The 21239-nt window shown below is 38.3% G+C and overlaps 1 protein-coding gene and 1 long non-coding RNA gene across 2 annotated transcripts; both read left to right on the top strand.

The window, feature by feature from the left end:
- The first annotated feature begins 3196 nt into the window (after positions 1–3196).
- LOC125437605 lies at positions 3197–7643 on the top strand. The gene is made up of 3 exons (XR_007245240.1): positions 3197–3632; positions 5486–5615; positions 7521–7643. It is a non-coding gene; the product is annotated as an uncharacterized LOC125437605 (long non-coding RNA).
- A 2644-nt stretch (positions 7644–10287) lies between these two features.
- On the top strand, positions 10288–19620 carry LOC125438450 (glycerol-3-phosphate acyltransferase 1, mitochondrial-like). Its single transcript, XM_048506892.1, has 6 exons — positions 10288–10331; positions 11055–11111; positions 12087–12167; positions 12265–12325; positions 15225–15361; positions 19476–19620. Exons 1-6 carry the CDS (start codon positions 10288–10290, stop codon positions 19618–19620), a joined length of 525 nt encoding a protein of 174 aa, XP_048362849.1.
- Positions 19621–21239: the final 1619 nt, after the last annotated feature.

Here is a 21239-nt window from a genome sequence, read left to right as displayed (position 1 = left end):
GGGTTTGCCAGTTTGCCCCAAAACTGAAGTACCTCTTTTATACACTGTGACAGAGAAAACAGATTCTATTTAAAACACAGATGAAGAGGAAACTGCTTCTTTTGAAAAAAAATGGCAAGTGTCCCATTCAGTTCAACAGAAGCAGAATACTGTTTTTGTTAAGTGACATAAAAAAATGTTGCCTGATATTTGTAAAAAAAAAAAAGAGGAATCATTCAGTCATTTGAGCACACTCTAAAGCTGTTTTCACTCCCCTGATTCCATAGCAACATCTCACATACAAAGACCTCTGAATTCAAAATGAATTCAATATACAGTGCTTGTTTTCCTAAAACATGTAGAACAACATGATGTATTTTTCAGAGAATTGTAACAGAAGTTCAGATACCAAAATCCCTGAAGCAATTCATCTTTTAAAGAAACTATTTCCTACAATTATTCTCTTCAAAGGAAATCTGTTGTCTCAAGAGGGCTTCCGGTATTCCTTCCTAAAAGCCAGAAAATCAGAATGTCAATCACAGAGCGGCAAAATTAAGTATTGATTCACATATTCATTTGAGAACTCTCCTGAATAAACTTAATATATTTGTGTATGTATGTATAAGATGCTGCCAAGTTGCAGCTGGCATGGGGACGCAACAGTGTTTTATGGCAAGTGATTAAGCAGAGGTGGTTTGCCATTGCCTTACTTTGTGAAGCCTTCCTTGGTGGTCTCCCATCCAAATACTGGCCGTGCTTAGCTTATGAGATCTGACAAGGCTATTCTATACCATTCTACAACCTACACAAACTTATTACACAAAAGACATTAAGCAAATCTATCATTCAAATTTTGTTTTTTTTCAAAATCACACATATTCCTTAGCCAGATTCTGATAGGTATGTATTTATATCTGTGAGAAACAAGTGTTAGAGGGATGAGGGATGGTAAATATTGTATAACTAACTTAAAATTGTGATTCTGATCACAGAGCAATTGCACATTCTTGGCAGGAGGCCCTCCTGTAGCTCTATCTTTGCTACCTGTTATACCCTTTTCAACAAAAAGAACTAAGTAAAATTGTAACTACATCCACCAAGTCTTGAACTGTCTTGTTTTAGAAAGGTAGGTACTAGGACCCAAGGTAGGCAGTAGGATCCAAGTGGAGAATTCTAAAACAGAGATGGTCCAACATGTGATACATGAAATTACAATTCAATTTACAACTTTTTTGTTGAAAAGGGTATAGCAGTGTAAAGAGAGCCTATTAGCAATGTTGTTCAATGAAACATTACAAAGACTACGGAAAAGCCTTCATAATTCACCAATCATTCATATTAACTAACTGAATAATTTGTATGTTCATAGATGGTGACTAAAATATTTTGAGAAAGCCAATTAGCTTTCAGGCCCATTCAGAAACATACTTGTTTGCTGATATAAGCATTACAGAATTAAAGCTTGTGTACAAAAATACTACGCAATTACAGTTCAATAGGGAGGGAACGTGACATGGCAATAGCTTGATCTTCTTAGATCTTGGAAGGTGAAGCAGGGTCAGGACAGTTATTCTGAACTAGTTTTCTAACTAATTCTGTTTAATTTTCTGTTTCTGAGGGAACAAACAATACAACAATATAAAACAATACTCAATTTAAAACAGCAATAAATAATTTAAAATATTATAAAACCAGCAGTTACAAGTGTGATAGAGACTTAAAACAGATATAATGGCAACTTTAAAACCCCAAAATCCCACAGGAGGCCAGTGATGGTAAATGTCAACCCGGCTGGCTCCTAGGCAAAGCCTGGAGGAATAGTTCAAAACCTGCAGGGCCCTGATCTTGCTCGGGAGCTTATTCCTTGGAGGTGGGGGCCCAGGCCCCTCCTTGAGGAGCCAGTCGGATATTCTTCGGGCCAGGGATTACCAGCAGGTTCTCATCCGAGCAGAGGGACCTAATTGGGCAATATGGAGAAAGGCAGTCCCTAAGGTATGTGGGTCCAAGACCGTTTACAACCTTAAAGGTCAAAACCAATATCTTGAAATGGACCAGCCAATGGAGATGATACAGGACAGGTGTTACATAGTCCCTGCTAGACACTCCAGCTAGAAGTCTAGCAGCTGCATGTTGGACAAGTTTTCATTTCCAAATTAGATTCAAGGGCAGGCCCACGTTGAGCCTGCCCTTGAATCTGGAGGTGACCGTTGCGTGGATTAGTGTGGCAAGGTAGGAACAAGGTAGGAGAGATATGGGGCCAACTGTCATGCCTGACAAAGATGATAAAAAGCTGTCTGGGATGTTTTCAAAGAAAGAGTATCCAATACGCCATGGATAACCCCTCCCCCTCCCTTGCATGGCACCCCCCCTTCCTCCCTCCCCTTGCATGGCACCCCTTCTTCTCCGTCCCGCTTAAGCTAGGGTGGGTGGGCTGTGTCCAGATGTCTGGGGCCTCCCCCTTGCATGCCACCCTACACTCCCTCCCCTCACGACAAAATCTCACAAATTCTATGGAATTCATGGGACAAGTATCTTACACCTCTATTGCAAAGGATTTTGAAAATAAAAGTATTGTATATTAATTTAAATAAAAATAATTAATGGAAAAATGAAAATTAGTTTACAATGTTTTGTAAACATTGTTTGCAAAGAATTGCAAATAAGCTCTGTTAATTCATTCATGGGAAAAATGGTGGCCTGCCCCAGAAAACTCAAGAGTTATAAAGTCAAGAGTGATTTTCTGAACAAACAAAAATAAAGTTATTATAAGGAGGAGGAGGAGGAAGGAGGAGGAGGAGGAGGAAAAAAAAAAAAAAATACATCCCCTCCCCCAGCCACATTTGAGAAGCAGAATGGAATAGTGGCTGGATTGGATTTGGGGAGACCCAAGTTCAAATTTCTGCTCGTCTATAAAAGTAAATAGAGATTTCAGGCCAGTCATGATCTCCTGAAAACTCCCAAGGATAAAATGAAGGGAGACTCCTTGAAGGAAGGGAAGAGAGGAACGAAAATAATTTTTTTTAGATAGAACATGCACTTGCAGCTGCACAGGCAGGAAGCCTTTCGTTGTAGTTCTGACAGCATGAGACACAAATTTGGAAAGGAGCAAAAGCGTCCACGCTACCCAAAATTATCCGCAAGCAGCGGGCTGACTGTATACAAGTTACACGCTGAGTCCCGTGGGACCACGATGAGGCGTTGCAGGCCAGGTTGGCAAGCATTTCTTGTGCATCGCGCGTTTGCACACGAACCACGCCGCAGGGTCTTCTTTAGCAACACGCACAGGCTCTGCAAGGGCAGGGCAACTGATGCGGGGAAAGGCCCTTTGGACATGAAAAGTTGGAAACCGGCTGGAGCGTGGGACGCCGCTGCGACGTCTCGTGAGCGAGCCAAGGTAGCGCTGCCTTCTGGAGGGGGGCGGGATAAGGACAACTCGCAGGCCGCGAGAGAAGGTGATTCCGAGACTACTGGTTCGAGTCGCGGCTTGCGGCAGGACGGCGTGCGCTCCTCCGCTCCAGGGCGACGGGCGCTCAGGAAATCGCGTCAGGGCCGGCATCCGCCTGCTCTTGTTGGTGCAATGCAAGCAAGCAAGCCCTCTCGCCGGCTGGCCCTGCCTCCTTAGCCGTCTTCTCCGCACGAGGGGCCGGGGACAGGTGAAGAGCATCTCTGCAGGCTGTCTGGTGAAGGCGCCGGCTGCTGGAAGGAAAAATGTCGAGGCGGGATGGTGGTTGGAGGACGCCTTGAGCAAGCTTGTCGAGAGGATGCTTAAAGGGGGTAGAGAGGGAGGGCGCTTGGGTGTCGCAGGAGGTGTAGCTTTTTTGGCATGGAGGCTTTGCTGACAGGAGCCATGTGGGGAGCAGTTGGGAAGGTCTGTAGTCGGGGGGGGGGGGGGGGGGGGTGGGGGGAAGCAAGCCTTTGAGAATGTGAAAGCCAGGATGTTATGGGAAGTTTGGGGCTTCTTTTGAAGTATGGGGTGATTTTGACCCGCGGAAGTATTAACAGCATACACGAGAGTGAGCAAGGTTAGTGATTCAGCAGAAGGGGTGAAATCAGAGTTAGGTGTCTGTATGATGATATTTTGCAGTAGGTTTGGATGTGGACGAAAGCAGCCGCTGGAGTACTAGCAAAGCCCGGTGGGGTTACTGCAAAATCATTTTCTCTCATTCATAGAGGAATTTATTAAAGGACATTGTAGGAGTTTCAGCTGAAACCAGTAACGGGGTGTGTTGGGGGGTCCTCGTTTGGTGTGCTAGGATTGCACATATCTGCATGCTTCTTTTGGTTTTCTTTTTAAGATAGAAACAGATAAATAATTTCTGTAACTGTGGGAACCAGTCTTATATTGGAATTTGGATTCACAAGGGACGCTGGATGGGAGGCTAGCTTCCTTTTTAATATGTGCCTCTTGTCCTCTTCCTTTGACCCTGCAACTGTACGCCACTGGTGTACTTAACTAACCCTTTGAGAAAGCCCTTTGCATCATCCCGCCAACTTGGCTCAAATCTGTGCCGTTCCCCTGGTGATACACAGAGCAGCTTGAGTGAAATCCCCTTGGCAATCGCTTTCTGCTGAACAGGGACATTCGACACCTGATATTAATGTCTGGCAGTTCTTTTGAGCCTGCTGTTTTATTTCACACTGATTCATGTTAGGTTATCATAATTGTTGTACTAGTTACATTTAGTTTTTTTCAGAGCTCTTGAGGATATTTCAACTGCCAAACGACTGTGAATTAGCCATTCTGTTCTAACTTGCACCCAGGTTCTGTATATTTACTTGAATGTGAGTTCAGAAAAGTTTAACCTCCTAGCTAAGTAGGCATAGAGTTGCATTATGATTCAGTTGTGCATTGGCAGATAGTTCTTAATGCTGAATGCTCTCTTCTTACTTCCTTGCATTCCATCACTTCAGGCAGTGTTGTCCCAGCTCACCTACCTCTCAGCATCAGAACAGAGCTGGGAGAGAACTGTTTGTAGTGAAGGAGCACAGTGGTACAAGACAGAGGAGAAGGAAGGGATTCAGTTTCCTTTACATATGCACACTTTTTGTTTTGAAAATTGAGCTGCTTTCCCCATTCCTTGCTTTATGTATGAAAATAAAATGTGACTATCAACAATTACTTTTTCTTGTCTTAATCTGGTCCTTATGCACTGAACATGAACAGTAAATGGTTTGATAGTGTGAACACAACTAATAACACTTGTGAAACAAGTTATCTAGAGAATAACTTGCTTGCTACATAAGGAAAACAACATTATGCTTGTAATATGTGCAGCTCAAACCTCTTTTTGAAAAGCTACCAGCCAGAATAAGTTAAGAAGAGCAAATAAGGAATATTCAGAAGGATAAGTTAATTTTCAAATGCAAGGGGTATCCCGTATTTATGCTATCTTAACAAACTTGTTAACTGTGTTGTTTATATTAAAATATCAAGTATTTCTCCGGTAGTTCTTGCTTTGACAATTATACAGCTATTCCTTAACATTGAGTTTATTGTCTTTTGAAGCTCATGTTATTGAAATAAATTGTGTGTCATGGATGATGCTGCTTTGTCACTTGGAGCGATAGATGTTTCTTATTCGTCATCATCAGCAGAATGCACTGTATCTAGATGTAAACACTCCAGTGAAGAATGGGTAAGCAAAATTACTTAAGTGAAAGAGTAGTTTACTTAACCTAAAGACTATTTTCCTCTTACAAATGTGAATGGAAAAAAACCCTGCTTATGTCAGAAGATTAGCAATGAATATTCATTTATGATGAAGGAAAGTTGAGGCACATGGTAAGAATAGTAACACATGCTCACTTATCTAGAGTTTCTTGTGCTGTTCATCACATCTGTGACTCCTGAAATGTAGATTGTACTTGACTTGTAATACCATTAAGCAGAAAAAGATCAAGTAAATATAATTTATATATATTTATATACACATACCACACATGAGAGTAATACTTATGGCCTTTAGAACAAGAGATGCAAATGAGAGACGGAGAAAAAAAAGCTTGGAAGATATTTCTAGGAGATCTAGTACATAAAAGCACACACCTGAAGTAGGAATATGGAGTAATGAGTATATGTGCTTGGGTGGAGCATTGGATAGTCCTGAAGTGGAGGAGGAAATGAAGATAGCAGAGGAAGGGAAATAGGATTATGCAGTGCTTAAGGCTGAGCCACAGCCAGAGCTTGACACATATGAAGAGTGAAGACATGGTCAGAGTGGAAACAAAATAGGATTACTGTGTTTCAGGATAACTATTTCTAGATGAGAACAGGTTGCCATGGTTCACAAAAGAGGCTATGGGTGAATGATTCAACTTTCAGAACTGACTGAATAGGTTGATATCAAAGGGAAGAATCTGAGGGACTATAGAAAGAAAAGAGTTGGAAGTCACTTCAGGGATGTAAAATTGCCTGTGGGAGAATCCTGCTGTTATTCTTAGTAATAAGACAGCTTTAAAAGACTGTAATAATTACATAATTTCACATTTTTCTTTTTAAAATTCAGGATGTATGTTAGGCAAATTATGTACCTATCTGCAGTGAATCATGTATTTTGCTGGAAGTGCTTATTGTGTTCTCTATAAGTGTTCTTTTAACTTTCTTGTAAATAGATCTGTATGCATATTTATGCTTGTTATAGAGCTTTAATCTCAGTCTGGCGAGCTGTACTTTTACTTAAATTCTTACCTTATTTACAAGCCAATTCTATGAATGTTTACTCAGAAATATGGTGCACTAAATTTAGTGGAGTTTATTTATAAGTAAACTTGCATAGGAGAGGACTAAAAGAACTGCAGTTCTATACAACCCTCATTCACCTCAGTGCGGCTTGTGAAGGATGGTAGTCCTTGTTCTGTATGTTTTGTACTACATCTTCATTGTACTACATCTACATTGTTCATGTTGCAAAAGAGCAGACATCATTTTTTCTTAATATATTAACTTATTCTGATCCACACATTTTGAAATATTTTAAGGAGTTGTAAGTGTTAAGTAAACATCAGAAAAAAGTTCTTATAGTTTCCTTTCCTAAATATTTTAAGTGTGGAAATGTAATTATGAAGGCAGTGCTTTATTTTGATCAAAATTTATATCATCACAATATTTATAAAATTTAATTATTAAAGTAGCAATTTAAAATTATTACAACTAACTGAAGCTTGATCGGGTCTTCTATTTTATGAAAGTTTAGACACAGAAAATATGAAACATATTGTTCTTTTTTTATGTTCATTGATTTAGTTTTTTAAAATCATGGGAGGTTTTTTGGACCTGGGTTAGTTCTTAAAAGATTAATCTTTGTGTCAAATGTAATTGTCCAATGTCCTTAATCTCCTAGGATGTGATCTGGTCAAAGTTAGGTCCGAACTATTTCAGTGGGAAAGTTAAACACATTCTTCAATATCTGTTTGGATCAATGATTTGTAAAAATGCTTGGGCTGGAATATATGCATTTAGGGTTTACACATTTGTTGTTACTTTTTTTATATATGTTGCCATTTTGTTAAAAAAATGTATTGTCATACTTTTTGTTTTTTAGGGCGAATGCAATTCTAGGCCTACTGTTTTTCGATCAGCTACTTTGAAATGGAAGGAAACTCTGCTGGGCAGGAACAGACCATTTGTGGGACGTTGTTGCTATGTATGCACTCCCCAAAGCCGGATGAAGCTTCAGGCTAAAATGATAACAAATTGAAACAGTATTTGAATAGTTTGCTAAGTTTCAGTGTTAAGGTCATTATGTGCTCTCACTCTATTGCCTGTTCTGTATAATCTCTGATCCCAACAGGACATAGTATTAATTGGCCCTAAGCTGAAAACAGTCATTGTATTTGTAGTCTAACACATTGTATCTAACATATTGTCTAGGGAGTTAAGGTAGCAATATATCATTATGCTCATTTTGTCACAACAGCAGGATGAGAGAGGGTAACAGACCCAAGGTCACTCACAGGGCAATCCTAAACAGAATCATAGTCTTCTAAGTCTATTGAAATTACTACTTGGTTGTGTGGGACAGTAGTCATTGTATCTCGTTGATCCTCAATACGTATGACACATAAATACTGTGATTATATATTTTTCTGATAAAACTGTCTATTATTTTCAGGATAAGCTTTTTAATCCCAGCATCCCTTCTTTGGGCCTTCGTAATGTAATCTATATTAATGAAACACACACCCGGTAAGTTGGATTGTAAAAGTAATTAATAGAACAGTTGATAGCTATGTGTCTAAATCTCGTTAACTAAGATGATCATCACTTTGATATGCTGACTTCAGGTGATAGTGTTTTTGTCATTCACAGTGGATAAAATATGTAAATGTTTGATAGTGGTTTACAGTAATGAAAGCAAATTAGCTGCACAGAACCACAAATAGATAAAAACATTTCCAGCAGATCTCCGTGTGTTGAAAATTATAGCAGGCATTACTCAATACTATTATTACTTGAATTAGGTCAATCTCTAGTGAAAATGGTTGATGTGGATGTTCTTGAGATGTCTGTTGTCACTTTGTTCAACTATTGGCTTTTTTTTTTTTTTTTGGTTTTTCTATTACAAATAAATCCCTCCCCCACTTTCCCAAGTCCATATGCATTTGGGAGCCAGTGGAGCGGGGGAGGGAGAGACATCTCCTTGCCACACTGGGCAGGTTCAGCACAGCATGGAGATCTGTTCGCGGCTTATGCTTTCCAAGCCTTCTGGGGCTTGGAAAAATGTCAGCAGGGGATAGGAGAGAGATAGGCCCCTTCCGCACACGCAAAATAATGCATTTTCAAACCACTTTCACAACTGTTTGCAAGTGGAATTTGCCATTCCTTTAGCTTCAAAGAGCACTGAAAGCAGTTTGAAAGTGCATTATTCTGCATGTGCGGAATGAGCCATAGAGATTTTCTGATCTCCATGTTCAGTGCTGCATATCCCTGCCACTGCTGTCTCAGCCCTCTGGAGCTTGGGAAATACCAGAGGATAAGTCCCACCCCACCTTCTGTTTCCCAAGCCACCAACGGCTGAAAAAAAATCAAGTTTGAGTTTTTTAAATAAAATATTTTCAATAACAGCCAAATAAAGGCCATGGATATTGGCTTTATTTGACTTTACCAAAAATTTCCAGGTTAAAAAAAATCCAAACCCAATATTAACTGATAGTTTTTATCAATGCTCATGCCTAATGGCAACATCATATATATCATGGGATTAAGTTATAATGTGCTACAGGCAATAATATGAGGCACAAACATGATTTGCCATGTCATAGGTATCTTGAGACAGAGGATTTTTTAGTCAGCTGTCTTAACCAAATAACTGAACTATCCAAGAAGGGGAGGCTGAAGCTGCGTTGAAAGTGACAGAAAGGGGGTGCCAGCATGCATTACAGCCAACACCATGCCAATTAGCATGTTGGCTGGTGCTAAGGGACTTAACCCAGTGGCCAGTCACCTAGTGCACAAGCCTAGAAGCTGGAGCCCTGCCATGGGAGGTCCACTGTTACCCAAATTCCTGTGCTAGTGTGGAGGGGGGTTGTTCCAGGGACATTCCTGGAAGTAGAGCTGACTTTATTTGGCTCCCAGTGCACTCTCAGATTAGGAAAGACCCCTCTCAAAGGCACAGGCTTACACCATCAAAAGAATTGGCATAAGTCATTTATGAGATGGACTACTGCAGGAGGAGAAGTGAGTGTTTTCTCCCTCTCTTCTGGTGCCAGTGTGCCAGTTCACTCCTTTAGAGAGGCAACTCAGTAGCTCTGTCTAACCTGGCTGCCACTCTATTCCTCCTTCCTTTTGGTGGGTTGCAATTCAAAACAAATATATGTTGAAGAACAACAAAATGTCCCTAGGGTTGCTAGATTGTGTGTAAGTAAACCTTCCTTTATATAATGCTAACAATTGGCAGAAGCCTGGGCATGAAGAAAAAAGTATCCTTTGAGTTTCTTCAAAAAAAGGTGTTTTAGCTTTCTGGTTATGCATACAGTTAACTCAATACTTTTTTATCAAAAAAAGAAAATAATATTCAAACTTAGGTAAGGAGAAAAAAAATAACCAAGTTGAAATTAGAGGGGTTTTGAGTGTTGTCTTAAAAGTTAAAGATTGCTATCATAATATTTACTAGTGCTATGTTAAACTAGTTGTTGAGGGAAATAGTTGGTTCTGATATGGCTATGATTGCACAACTATTTTTTTAATTAACTCTTTCCAGTAATACTCTTTAATACATACAAATATAACATTACAGGCTGCAGGGTGGCTTGCCAGGCGGCTCTGTTATGTTCTTTTTTTTTGTTCAAGAGCAGGATGTTCATAAGCAAATGTTTACAAGTAATGTGGCAGAAAATGTGCTGAACAGTAGCAGGTAAGATTAAAAATTCTGAATCGTGTGATTTCAAATTTCCAGTTTGAGGATAGTAGCTGTTGGGTTTCTTTGGGATAGATCTTAATAAAAGGCCCTTTGTGAAGCCCTTATTTTTGATCAGTGAATCTACACTTTCCTGGTTTACAAGATCAGGGCTGACTCCCTCATCCTCCAGTACCTTCAGGTGAACTAGTTCAGGGATCATATTGTGCTTGTTCTAGTTAGAGCTATGTGACCTATGAGTTATGTAGTTGTACCTAGGCCTTCTGTGGTTACAAGAAGCCCTGCTACTTACCTCTGCAAGTCCCTGAAGGCTGTTAACATACAAGGGGCTAAAAATCAATTTAAAAGCAATATATAGAGTTCTCTTTGTGTCTCTATCTTTTTTGTATATATTGTCTAAATGTGGAAAATGCAGAAAATAACTGCATGTAGTATGTGTACCTTAATAAAATACATCTTTGTTGACAGAAGACTTTATAATTTATAATGTTTTAAAAAAAAAGAACTAGAAGTGACATACTGAGCAGGGAAGTTTCTGGTTTTTTTGAGGTCAGGATGTTATTTTCTTATGAACACTTTAAACAAAATGTAATGAGGAAATGTACAGCTAGTTCTGTACTTTTATATACTGTACTTCAAAAAAAAATTCTGTGTTTTAATGTGCCTACATCCTTGTTACAGTACATATTCTAAGAATATTTTTTGTTGCTTAACTTTCAGAGTGCAGAATGCCATTGTAGAGGAGGCTTCAGAAATGTCTGCTAAAGGTGGTTTCTAGTCAGTTGGACTCCAGAATCCACAGTAAAGTAAAAAAAAAAAAAAAAGCTGAAAAGAATTCTTCAGGAAATGGTAGCAAATGTCTCTCACCTTGTTTTAATCCAGGTAATACAGTTATTTCAGGCTTGAGGATATAGGCTCAAGCCTGAAATTGGCATTTTTTGCTTAGTTGTTTGTGGTGTCAGCTCAATTCAAACAATATACATATTCTGATGTGAACAGTGACCTTTTTAATGGCAAATCTGAAGCTATTCATGACAAAATGTTCTTCAAAGTTTCAAGTTATATTGGCACAGCAGAATCATCTGTTGTTGAGTTCTAAACTGGATTAAAACATTTTGCTACATTTACTAGGAATCTTTTGACTCTGTAAACTGTTCAAGTACCATTTCTGGTTGTATATCATATTAAAACCCTTGTGCTTCTGTGTTTTATATAGAATGTTGTAGCTGATTAGGCATTTACTTTCTCTTCTCTTGATTGTCTGATCATGTTTTATGTTTCCAGCAAGGAAAAAGGGAAACAGACTTAACTTGAATTCAGTATACACTATTCACAAGAGTTAAGTTACAAATTGAGGACACACATTTGCAGAAACTTTGGAAATTTTACAACATTATAATATCTATAAGGATTATTGTGTGAATTCAGGAACCATATGTTAGAATTCATGTCCTGATTGTGTATCTCCATTATATATACACATGGCTATGATTACAGTTATTATTTTCTGTATGTGTGTGTATGGTAGAAAACAGTTTATTTTTTTGACCACCGAGGAAGGCCTTTGAGGGTTGAAATGCTTATAGTCTTGGTTGGTGACTTGATATTGACATCAGCTGTAGATGGTGTGGTGGTACAGCTTTTGTAAAACTAGGAATTTGTATTCTAGACCTGAGAGGTTTTTAATTTGCCCATTTATTGTACACACCTTGCAATAAAGTTTGCTTGATTTTATGTTTCATGTTTCTACAGCAATGTAATGAGTTTTAAAGTCAGTACATCTTTATATGCACATTTCTGCTTGGTGAAAATTGTTTCTGATTATAACAGAAGGTAAAAATATGCATATGAAACATGAATTCTGTTACTTAATTCAGCTCTGTTATTACTCTTGTAGGTTAACAGGATGAATATTGCTGGTATTCAACAGCTTTTTTTGGAATATTCAGATTCACAAAGGCCAACTGGAGATGGTGAAAGCAGCAACTGAGGTAAAAATAGCTGAGAGAGAATGCAGTGTGAAAACACAGGATGGATCATACAACTAGATTTACCATAGCATGCTCATGGGGGGTGGGAAATGGGAACAAATGAGAGGGCAGGATGCCAGCAGCATCCCAACGCACTGGCATGATTTCCCATGTAGTTAGAAGTGATGTCAGTGCGACACCAATGATGCTGTAGCATTTGGACAGAACTATGACTTATCTGTAGATGTTTGCCTAAATGCCAGAGCATCCAACAATGTGCTGACATCACTTTGGGGTGTGATGTCAACACAGCAGTGTCATTGGTAAGTTCTCCTTATTGGCACCCCTAGGTACAAGTGTATTAACATTTGCAATGCAACACTTTCACAGTGCTAGACTAGGAACTATTGCATCCGTATCCTTTTTATGTTTTTAAAAAAGTTCATTATTCCTATAGAACAGGGGTCCCCAAACTTTTTAAACAGGGGGCCAGTTCACTGTCCCTCAGACTGTTGGAGGGCCGGACTAAAAAAAACTATGAACAAATTCCTATGCACAAATGATTGTAAAATGTTTGATTTCACCTTTCAGCCTTTCTGTCATGGTCTATTTTTAGAACAGTGACCAAAGTATGTCAAGTACAGGGTGGGCTCCAAATATTGTTGGGGAGGCTGCGGAATACCTTCCCCTGTAAAAAAAAAAAAAGCAGAACTTTCCCAATGAAGCATTCCATCTAACCCAGGATTAGGTATCTTCCTGGGTTCTTTCCTCCCTAGCAGCCAGCAAGCGATTCGCCAGTGGGAGTGCCAATGGGAGTGAGGCCTGAGAGCAACACATGGAGTAGCCGAGAGGGAAGGGCGGAGCAGGCGTTGCCACATGTAAGGTTTCCAACTCTGGGTCAGAAAATGCATGGAGATTTGGGGGTGCCATCATGTAACTGCAATCAACAGCCGTTGGGGCCAGTTCCTCCTCTCCCTCGAGCCCCCACTGCACATGAATGGAGCCTTCGCTGCCATGCCTGGCGGGCCGGATAAATGCCTTCAGGGGGCCACATTTGGCCCCCGGGCCGTAGTTTGGGGACCCCTGCTATAGAAGAACCTTGTGAGGTCTAGTTCTCATTAAGTGGTTTGCCTGTTTGGGCTTATTGCTTTATATATTTTTGCAGGCTCATGTTACTGAATGCTTTTTTATCCAAAACGTTTTCACTGGATAGAGAATTAGCATGTCGGGTAGATAGTTTAGCCAGTATCCTCCTTCGTGACATCCAGTTTTGTGCTTTTGTATAAAGGAGCGTATCATATCAGTGGGGCATACTATATCATATATCCAGTGACGTAGGTATAAAATATAAGACAGCTTCATATATTTTATACTTTTTGTGGAAGTAACATATAAAAATAATGATTTGACTTTAGATTATTTGTCATTGTGAAATGTTCAGAGTAAAATATTTTTTTAAGTAGCATGCAGCCTAGTAGTGATCCAGGTGAATGGTGTGTCTTCGGGAACAAAGAACAACTGTAATATTTGAATCAAGATTATGTTGTGGATTGCAAATGGTCTCATTTACTGGATGAAGCAGGTTCCCCTCACTGCCACTGCAACCAAGTTGCAAAGTACTGTATATTATTTATTAAAAAAACTTTTAGGGTCTCAAGCAGCAATAGGAAGAGGTATCGTCTATGAGATGCCAAAATATAAAAGTGATGTATTTATAAGAATTGCTTAAAACATCAGGAAATATACACATGTCAGTGAACATATGTACAGACTCTGATACCAATAAATATCAACGCATAACCATTGGTAGGAATAACATTACACTAGCAGACAGCTAGCCAACCTCCACTTTGAACAATGAGTTGGATCCCAATGAATTTACCACTTTGCCCAAAGGGAGGATATTCCCTCTTCCCTGGCAGGCCTCATACTTCTCCTGGGGAAGTCTCCAGTCTGCCAGATTGCCATAAAAACTTTAATGCCTTGCAAGGAACATCTCCATCAGCCAGCTGCTACTGATAGAAGATCAGATCAAAAGTTAAATCCAAAGATGGCAGCAAGACTTCAAGCAGTCCAAATTCTCTGTCCCATCCCTTAACAGAGTTAAGTGCCTTCAATGCTGTTTTAGTGGGATCCCCTCCTTTTAGTTTACAATTAATAATGCTCTCATACCTCCGGAGTTCCCTGAGTACGTAAAACCTCTTATCTTGGGTGGCCCTATTTTTTAATTTTGTCCTACTGATTGTTGTAATAAAGCCTAATACAAATTGTTTTGAAAGGAAATAAATGATTTGGGAATTCTTCTTCCCTTGCAGTATCATCTTAAATACCCAGGGGTTTGAGCAGCCAAATGTCCCTTGTCTACTTTTACTGACTTTTACTACTTTCCCCTTCTTTTACTGATGTTCAACTGTTCTTAACATTTTGTGACTTTTGAAGCATACTCGGTCCTCATAATGTTCTATTTTTGGTTGCTTTTTCCTTTTGTTCGTGTTCAAAGCTGTATTATTCTGCATATCAGGAAAATTGGATGAATGTTTAATTTAACTGTGGGTGGCCTGGCTTTGCTACTGTTGCAGAAGCCACCCATTTCGCTATTAGGCATAATAATGAAATAATTGCAGTGTGTACAAGAAATATACAATTTTAGAAGAGCTTGCTTCAAGCAACATTGTGCAATGTTTGTGCATAATTTTATTCAATGAAAATAAAATGATAATTTGCATTTGGACAGAATCTTTCTGGATTTGACATACCTAACAATATTTATAGGTAAATCAACTTAGCATATTTGCTGTTATTTGCAATGCAGCTGTAATGTATTGTAACTGTCAAACTCTAAAGAGTGAAACATACTTCTGAAAAATCATTTGATTGAAATCTGGAATCCTTATTTTTGTGTAATTTTTCCCCCATGCAGCTGAATTTGCCGCTTATCTTCCTGCCTGTTCACAAATCTCATATCGACTACCTACTTCTCACATTCATTCTTTTTTGCCATAACATCAAGGCACCTTACATTGCAGCAGGGAATAACTTGAACATCCCCATTTTCAGGTAAGGTTTATATGCTTTCCTTTTGATGATGACCCTGTTAATACCTGACTGAAATCCAATGGAAACTAACAGCCATATGCTAAATGCTGACACAGACAACTCATATGTACTTATCAAGGAATGACTCACAATTGGGTTGATGTAGATTTGGTCTACTAATGGTAGCAACTTCCTCTGGTGCAACATGCTGTCCTCTGAAGCAAGAAGCTCCAAAGAGCCTCTTGGATCAGGGAACTGATATCACAACAAATCCATAGAACCAAACTCATAAACAATACGGCATGCACTTTTTGTAGCAGGTTATCAAGTGAATAGAGTCAGACTATAAGTTGTACTGTTACTCTGAAGTTAATTTTTTGAAAAATCTAATGATATTATTAAAATTCTAAAATACAGTCTAGAAGCTGGTAAGGACTTCAGCTTCAGCCCAGTAGCATGAAACAGCCAATGCTATCATGTTGGGGAAATCATTCTTCCATCTGAATTAAGAACCAACAATGTGTTGAGGACAAATAAATACAATATACATGAATGCTTGTAACAATATGAAGATTTTATTATACATGAGACAATGAATTTTTATCAGCATTTTGTGCTTGCAACAAAACAGTCTTATACATTGCTCACAATAGAAAAAATATTTGCCGACAGATGATGCTAACTTAGTCTTTGAAGCAGAGAAGGGCTCGCAAGCTTATTTTCTTGAGAGAGACTTCTTCAGTGCAAAATTCCTTCAGCCAGCTTGTTTGTAATTGACAATTAGTTTTTACATCAGAGAAGATTACACACCTTCTGAATTAAGACACATCCTGCTAATTCTTGGAGGCTGCTTCTCATACCCAGGAGAATGTGAGCCATTTCAGCATGGTGCAGCCCCATGTTGCAAAGGCGCAGGTGTGAATAATGTGATCACATGAATTGAGCTATTTCTATGGGTCTTCCCATAGGATTGACACCCTTTCAAAAGGAAAGATGCTTATTATGCAAAATACTATGGTGTAAATTTTCCAAGGTTACATCTGTGCACTCCTGCTAAGTAGATCATGCCATATTTGAGAACCTCCTGTACTTCTGTAGGTACGTCTGTGAATGGCACCCTTGTCAAATGTAGTAGAGCTTTTGTTCCAGTGCTGTACACTTCGTATCAGTACTTGACTAATCCCTGATTATGTAAATTGTAATAAAACGTTATTGTGTAATGTGTAGCACTCAAGTGCTCATCATTAAATGACTGAGTGGGCAGAAACTATAATTCTTAGCATCAATTACATTGTTCAGTCAGTGAAGAATGTATATATTGCACAACTGTTTCACATTGAATGGATTCACTAACTGTTCTCACAGTATTTTAAAACATAGTATAGATTACAGTTATTTTTTTAAATTGGTGGTTTATTTTAGGATTTCTTGAGAACTTTAAAGGTTTTGATTATTATGTATTAGCATGTTTAATAGGCTGTCACAATTATGTCATTCATTGAGGAACATATTAGTAAGTACTTTTAGTGATTGGGAAAAGGAATTAAATAGGCTATCTACTGCAAGGAGCAGGATGGCCAACAAGTTTATGCTGCTCAGTGATGAGGTCACTGGTTGTGCAATGCTTAATGGGTAAAGATATGCCTGTTTGTTTGGCTGAATCAGTACATATCTCTAGTTCAAAGCATTGTTAATCAGGAAATAGTGATAATAGTAATGGTGATAGTGGACATCCTTGTCTTGTTCCTTTTTTGAATCTCTTCTGTTAAAACACCATTAATTAAAATTCTTGCTTTTTGTCTAGTATATATTCTTTGTATCCATTCTAAAAAGCTGGAACAATTTAACTGTTGCAGAATCTTTATCATAAATTTCCAGGAAAAATACAAAAGCTGCATCTAAAAAGATAAACATAGTCTTTTTTTAATATTTGAAAGTTCAAAGGCATCAATCACATATTGTATGTTATCTTTCATGAATCTTTTAGGAACAAAGCGTTTCTGAACTTCATAAATCATCTCATGAATGCAATTGCTCAGTCTGTTAGCCATAATATAAGCAAATAGTTTATCATCCACATTTAATAATTATATTTGTCTATGTGAATGTGGTAGTTCTGGGTCATTTATACTAGCTTTAGAATTCCTTGCAACAGTAATATAATATACCATATATACTCGCCTATAAGTCGAGTTTTTCAGCCCCTTTTTAAGGCTGAAAAATGCCCCCCTCGACTTATATGCGAGTCAGTGGGGAAGGGAGAAAATTTCCCTTCCCCCCTTCCCCTCCTCCCCCTCCTCCCGGAGGCGCCCCCTGCGCCCCCCTCACACACTTACTTTAGCAAACAGAGCAAGCTGGAGAAAAGGCCTGCCTCTGTTTACTTTCAGGAATCACAGGTTTGAAAATATGTGGTAAAGAATATAAGATGAAAAGCTATGTACTGACAATATCTAATGCTTATTCTTCAAAAAAAAATCTGATGGATCAAATAGAACAATATATGGCAATTTGCTTGATTTTTAACAAATCTTGCTAAAACAAAAATTATCACAAGATATTTAACCAAACAAGAAGTAAAAGATATTGAAGAGAAAACTGGTTGTGATATTTCTACCAGCAAAGTATTTAGGTATCAATATAAATGATCAACTGAACAATTTATTTCAAGATAATTAAGGGGTAACTTGGAAGAAGATTCAGGAAGATCTGTAAAGATGGTCCATACTCAAACTGTCCAGGTTAGGAAGAACAGCAAGTGTTAAAATGAATATGTTGCTTAGGATGAATTTTCTATTTCAAATGTTGCCTATATATATTATTGAGAAGAATCTTAATACATGGCAAACATATATTAACAAATTTATCTGGGCTTACAAAAGACAAAGATTTAAAGTAGTACAAGATGAGAAAAAAGAGGAGGAATAGCATTACCAAATACTAAATTATATTATTATGCAGCTGGACTAACTTGGATCGCTGATTGGATACTAAACCCAACTCACAATATTGTGAATTAGAAACTGTGGGTCTTACATCAGGTGCACATAGCTACAGTATTCATGGCAAGAAAGAATAGATTCTAAGAAAGAGCTGATAAAAAAGATTCACATGTAATAAGAAAAGGATTATTTGAAATATGGAAAAAATATTTTCAAGACTCAGCCCTGCAACTTCACCTCTAAAATCTCTGATAGAAGCGCGCTACATTGTTGAAACTTTGAAAAACAGTAATATAATATACCATATATACTTGCTTATAAGTCGAGTTTTTCAGCCCCTTTTTAAGACTGAAAGCTGGCACTGCCCTCCTCCCCCTTCTCCCGGGGGCAACGCCAGCTTTCCCATTCCCCCCATTCCCAAGAAGCTTGCTCTGCCCATGGATCACAGGATCCATGGGCAGTGCCAGTTTTCCCATCCCCCCATCCCCATCAACCTTGCTCTGCCCATGGATCACAGGGTCCATGGGCAGTGCCAGCTTTCCCATCCCCCCCCATCCCCATCAAGCTGGCTCTGCCCATGGATCACAGGATTCATAAGCAGTGCCAGCTTTCCCATCCACCCCATCCCCATCAAGCTTGTGATGCTGTGATGTTATTACCAGTAGCTGCTGCATTTCCCACCCTCGACTTATACATGAGTCAATAAGTTTTCCCAGTTTTTTGTGGTAAAATTAGGTGCCTCGACTTATATGCGGGTCGACTTATACATGAGTATATACGGTACTTTTCTTTTTAATTTCTTTTGTATGTTTGATAAGTGTTGAAAAATAATAACATATTTTTAAAAGGAAAGGGTGATAGTACTTGGATTAATTTAAGTAGTATTATGGTATTTGCTGTTCCAAATTTAGCAAAAGTATATAAAAATGTTTGAAGCCAAACTAGATAATTGAAGGGGTACATATTGGTGACTACTATCATGCGTTGGTTTTGTGCATCAAGTTTCAATGACCATATGAAAAATTAACATGAATTGTGTCAGAACTGGAGTTAATCTACAGTTATCTTATGTAAGGGAAATGATGAGCAAGTTGTACTTTTCTAATTGATATCATTTGTGGATTTATAGTTTCTGTTACATGTTAATGTGTTAATTCACTAAAATGGCCAGTGAAGAAATATTTTTTTATCTGTAGCACCTTAATCCGTAAGCTTGGAGGGTTTTTTATCCGGCGAAAGTTGGATGAAAGACCTGATGGCCGTAAAGATGTTCTGTACAGAGCCTTATTGCATGTGGTATGTACTCTCCTTTTAATTGAACTTATGTTTGAAATGATCTAAAATGGGGGCACAATTTTAGTCTTTAGTGTGCGGGATGAGGTTACAGATTCAGGGCAAACGTCAGAGGCCCGCTATTCCAGATGGAACAAAAACCAAAAACTTTGTTCTAAAAAACCAAAAACTTTGTATTTTAAGAGTGTTTGTTGTGATTGTTTCATTTTATATCACATAACAGCTGTTTACTATGTAGTCAGCTGTTTTTATTGAGATGCAGAGAAGAGTACAACATTTTGGGAAAAAAATCAATTAGGCAGAATGAGACATTTAGTAAACAATGTAGTGAATATTAGGATAACAGAATTAGAAAACTATCTAAGGCCTGACATACCAGGATGCAGAAAATAGATTGCAAAGGTAGAAAATAATGCAGGAAAGGAAAAGGGATACATACTGAAATGTTCTCTTGAACTTTTTCATTTTGCACATTGCACAAATGATTGAACTGTGGTTCCTTCCTGACCTCCTCACATAGGTTCTTCTACAAATTGGGGAGCCACAACGGAGAATGCATGTGTATGCATGTTGCCTTCACAAGGTTTTATTCAAATTAGTGAATTTTACATATCAGACCATTGCAGGAGAGTTGACCCTGCAAGTATGTAGATCCAAGGCCATGAATGGCTTTGCAGATGATGGGCAGTACTTTGAATTAAACCTGCTAACTGATCAGTGACCAATGGAGTTATTGCAGAGTATGTGTAATGTGTATGCTCTGGCTAGAGGTCTGGTTGGTCCTGATATATGTCGTATGTGGTCTATAAAGTACAGCTGGTTCTGATGACTAAGAAGTATACTGTAACATCTCAAGAACATCTGTGGTCTGTCTGTGTAATCCCCAATAAAACTAATTCAGTCAGCAGATGTGGATTAAAATTACATTATTCTGATCTAAATTTATTTTACTTAGAACTTTCCTAGAAATATTTTTTTCATTTTCCACAAACCAGTTTAAAGGATGTTTGTGTTCATTCATTTCCCACAACAAAGAGATTTTTTCAAGAGAATAAAGAGCAAACGAATGACTTACAATCTTAGGGGTTTTTTTTCCTTTATGGAATATGTGTGTGTTACACAGCATTGTAAACTTAAACAAATCTGATGTATGAATTAATATTTCATCCAAAAACTGATCTAGTTTAGTGATGGTAAGAACAAATAATTTTTTCCCCATTTTCTAAAGGAAATGAGTAAATTCTGATGATCACCTGTCCCTATATAAATCCATTCACCAGGTTTGGTCAGACTTTTTGACAATCCCCCTAAAGCCAGCCATGTCTAATGTGTTTATAGTTTCTCTTTTGGACATTAATTGTTGTTGTTGTTGTAGATTTTACAGCTGCCAGATCTTTAGCTGGTTGTTGGCCTTCATTACAATTCGAGCCTCAGAGGCCTAGGAAGTTGTAATGTATCGGCGTAGTATTCATGCGGATCCCAGCAGGGCTGCCTTTTGAATTTGAACAATGTTAATTTTGTCAATTCGAAGATGTTTCAAGTGCTGCCCTAGTGTTTTATTATTATTATTACAGCTGCCAGATCTTTAGCTGGTTGTTGGCCTTCATTACAATTCGAGCCTTATTATTATTATTATTATTATTATTATTATTATTATTATTATTATT

Source organism: Sphaerodactylus townsendi, linkage group LG08 (assembly GCF_021028975.2).
Source record: "Sphaerodactylus townsendi isolate TG3544 linkage group LG08, MPM_Stown_v2.3, whole genome shotgun sequence".
In the NCBI taxonomy this organism is placed as follows: Eukaryota; Metazoa; Chordata; class Lepidosauria; order Squamata; family Sphaerodactylidae; genus Sphaerodactylus; species Sphaerodactylus townsendi.
The sequence above is the reverse complement of the archived record's forward strand: the minus strand, read 5'-3'. Positions and strand labels throughout refer to the sequence as shown.